The sequence below is a fragment of the Fonticula alba genome (assembly GCF_000388065.1).
Source record: "Fonticula alba strain ATCC 38817 unplaced genomic scaffold supercont2.3, whole genome shotgun sequence".
Lineage (NCBI taxonomy): Eukaryota > Rotosphaerida > Fonticulaceae > Fonticula > Fonticula alba.
The window spans coordinates 3,183,508-3,186,546 of NW_009242973.1; the positions used below are offsets into that span (position 1 = coordinate 3,183,508).

Consider the following 3,039-nt stretch of genomic DNA (forward strand, 5'->3'; position numbering starts at 1 on the left):
AGAGAGAGAGAGAGAGAAAGAGAAACAGAGAGAGAGAAAGAGAGAGAGAGAGAGAGAGAGAGAGAAAGAGAGAGAAAGAGAAAGAGAGAAAGAGAGACAGAGAGAGAGAAAGAGAGAGAGAGAGAGAAAGAGAGAAAGAGAGAGAGAGAGAGAGAGAGAGAGAGAGAGAGTGGCCGGCTCCAGGCACACGCACCACGCTGTTGCTGAGGTTGACAAAGGCACACACACCGGTGTTCGGGGGAATGATCGGGGCGTAGAAGGTGGCATTGCAATGCATGTGCTCCGGGGTGTACTTGAGCATGCGGTTGCGCTGGCCATCGTCCTTGATCGACAGAAGCGGCGTCGCCTGGAAGCGCCGCCAGCCGACCGACAAGACCAACGGGTCCTGGTTCTTCAGGATCTTCTTGTACCAACGGTGCTTCTTCAAACGAATCTGAATAAAGCCGACGGTGTCCTCGCCCGGAAGCAGAGCACCAACCACAATCAGGTACCGGGGGTCGAAGTGCTGGACAAACTCGCACGGCAGGCCCTCGAGCACGATGCGCACATACTGCCCCGGCTGGTAGCCGATGAACTGGGCACGCATTTCCGGGGCAATGTCCTCGAACTCCTGGCGGTTGAACTGCTGCTGCTGCTCGATGGCCTTCTTCTGCCGGTCGAAGTCGGTCTCTTCCTTGTCCTCGGCCCCGGCGCCGCGTGACTCGTACTCATCGATGAAGCGCTGCTTGAGCAGCTCCTTCTTGCGCTGGAGCTCCTCCTCGGTTGGCTCATCGCCGCCCTCATCGTCACTGAGGATGGAGTCTCCGGCCCCGGCGGCGGAGGCGCCGCCGCCGCCGCTGCCATCCTCATCCTCCAGGTCCTCGAAGTCCCCGGTGGCATCGTCATCACTGCCGGCACCCGCGGCAGCACCCTCGGCCCCGGTGTCGCCGGTGATGAAGCGCGACCGCAGCGAGGCCAGGAAGTCCGGATCCTCCCACAGATCGGCATCGGCCACATCGCCACCCAGGTGCAGGTTCAACTTGGCCCCGTCGTCCATGTGGGCCAGCTGGCTGCTGGTCGAGGAGCGCACCTTGCGGAAGCCATCGGCATCCGGCTTGCCCGCCGACCCGGCATCCTCCTCGGCCCCATCACCATAGACCAACTTCTGCAAGTTGACCCGGCGATTGACCTGCATGCGCTCGGCCAGTGAGTCGATGTTGGCACGCCACTTGGTCTCGGAGGCGTCAGCGATGCCGGCATCCAGATCCATGCGGTCGGGGTTGTAGACGAAGTCCGCCAGGTCCGGCTCGTCGTCGTCGTCGCCGTCGTCGTCGTCATTGCCATCGCTGGCGTCGTCGCTCTCATCCTCCTGCTCATCAAGCTCGGAGTCGGTGTCGGCAAAGGCCAGCTGCCCATCATCGCCATCCTCCTCGTCCAGGGCGCCAGTGACGTTGGCCCGGCGGATGCGCTTCTGATGGGTCTCCTCGTCGATGTCCTCGTCCTCGTCGAAATTCTCCTCATCATCCTCATCCTCATCATCATCGTCCTCGCCGTCGGAGATGGTGTCGTTGAAAGAGGAGTTGGTGCCGTCCTCAAAGAGGGCACGGCGGCGCACGCGCGGCGCGGCCTTGTCCAGGGCAAACTCTGGAGCCAGGCATGTCGTTCGAAGGTAAGCGAAGGTAGAACCGATGAGCAACACCACGGGAACCGGAGGGTGGGGAGGGGGGGGGGCGGGGGCAGAAGAAGGCAAAGGAGGGAAGGTGATACGCACTGGCGCGCGCCTCGGAAGCCAAAACTGGGGCCGAGTCCTGGAAGATCTGCAGCTCACTCTCCTCCAGCTTATCGGCCAGGGTGTGTTTGCTGTCCTGCAGCGAGATGACCATCTGATCGCCCTCACTGCGCTCCACTGTGCGACGAGGCACACGCATGGTCCATTGAGAGAGAGAGAGAGAGAGGATGGATGGGTCAGCATTAATCCGGGGGAGGGGGGGGGAGGGGCAAAAGTACCGGCCCGCCCGCGAGGGGACATGTGACCGGCGAGCACGCACTATCAACCTCGAGGCCAGAGCCATCGGACTTGCGCTGGTACACACCCGGAACCTCGACATAGACACTGTCGCGATCATAGGTGATCTCGCCAATGTCGGACATCTACGCCGGGACCAGGAAAGGGAAGAGGGGCACCGAGAGGAGGCGGAGCAGGGCGGGAAAGACGGGAGTTAGACATCCGTACAATTCATGTGTCAAAAAAGAAGTCGAAGGAAGGGGGGGGGGGCGATGGCGCCAAAGGGCGGGCTGTCATACCGGAGCATAGATGAGCTTGTGCTTCTGGTCCAGGCGCTTGGCCACCTTGTCCGGCAGGGGGCACGGGTCCTCCAGAGCCGACACCTCCTTGATGGCGAAGTCGCCGACACCCGGGAGATGAACCTTCTGGTGGGACTTGAGGTTCGTGCCACGCACATAGCCATACAGGGCCACGGTCCGGTCACAGTGGACATCCCGCTCGATCAGGTGCGGCTGGGTGATGTCCTCCATGCGATCGGCCACCACATGCGAATGGCTGTTGCGCCAGATGAGCGGCCGGAACTTCATGACCGAAATGAAGCGCGACAGGTTGTTCACCTCCATCTTCGGGTAGCGCCCATTCAGCAGACCACTCAGGTAGAAAAGCTTGGCTCCCTCGTAGATCTCGGTCCAGAAGCTGCGACATGTCAGAACACCGGGCCGGGGCCGGGGCCGGGGCCGGGGCCATGGGCAAGGGGGCCGGCCTGGAGGGCGGGAACAAAGGCAAGGACATTTGAGACGGACCGCTGCTTGAGGCGCTTCTTGTGCTTGCGAAGGCTCTTGTCATCGGCAAAGCCATCCAGATGAGTCAGGACACCCATGATCCGAGGGAAGCCATGGGTCTGGCAAAGGTTCAGGAACTCGAAGGTCTCCTGCGGGTGACCAGAAGGAAGGGAGAGAGAGGGGGGCGGGGGGGGGGGGGAGGGGGAGGAGAAGGGACATCAGCAAGCAGTGACAATAGATGTCGTCGGGTGAGGGGGAAGGAGAAAAGTGCAC

The 3,039-nt window shown here is 61.7% G+C and overlaps 1 protein-coding gene across 1 annotated transcript in view; it reads right to left on the reverse strand.

The window, feature by feature from the left end:
- H696_02454 (hypothetical protein) overlaps nucleotides 1-3,039 on the reverse strand; it is a 7,095-nt gene that overhangs the window by 1,835 nt on the left and 2,221 nt on the right. The window contains exons 3-7 of the mRNA XM_009496358.1: nucleotides 2,788-2,915; nucleotides 2,284-2,680; nucleotides 2,028-2,130; nucleotides 1,751-1,885; nucleotides 194-1,623 (exon numbers count right to left, since the gene is read on the reverse strand). Coding sequence (XP_009494633.1) covers nucleotides 194-1,623; nucleotides 1,751-1,885; nucleotides 2,028-2,130; nucleotides 2,284-2,680; nucleotides 2,788-2,915 — 2,193 coding nt within the window. The remainder of the gene's footprint in view (nucleotides 1-193; nucleotides 1,624-1,750; nucleotides 1,886-2,027; nucleotides 2,131-2,283; nucleotides 2,681-2,787; nucleotides 2,916-3,039) is intronic.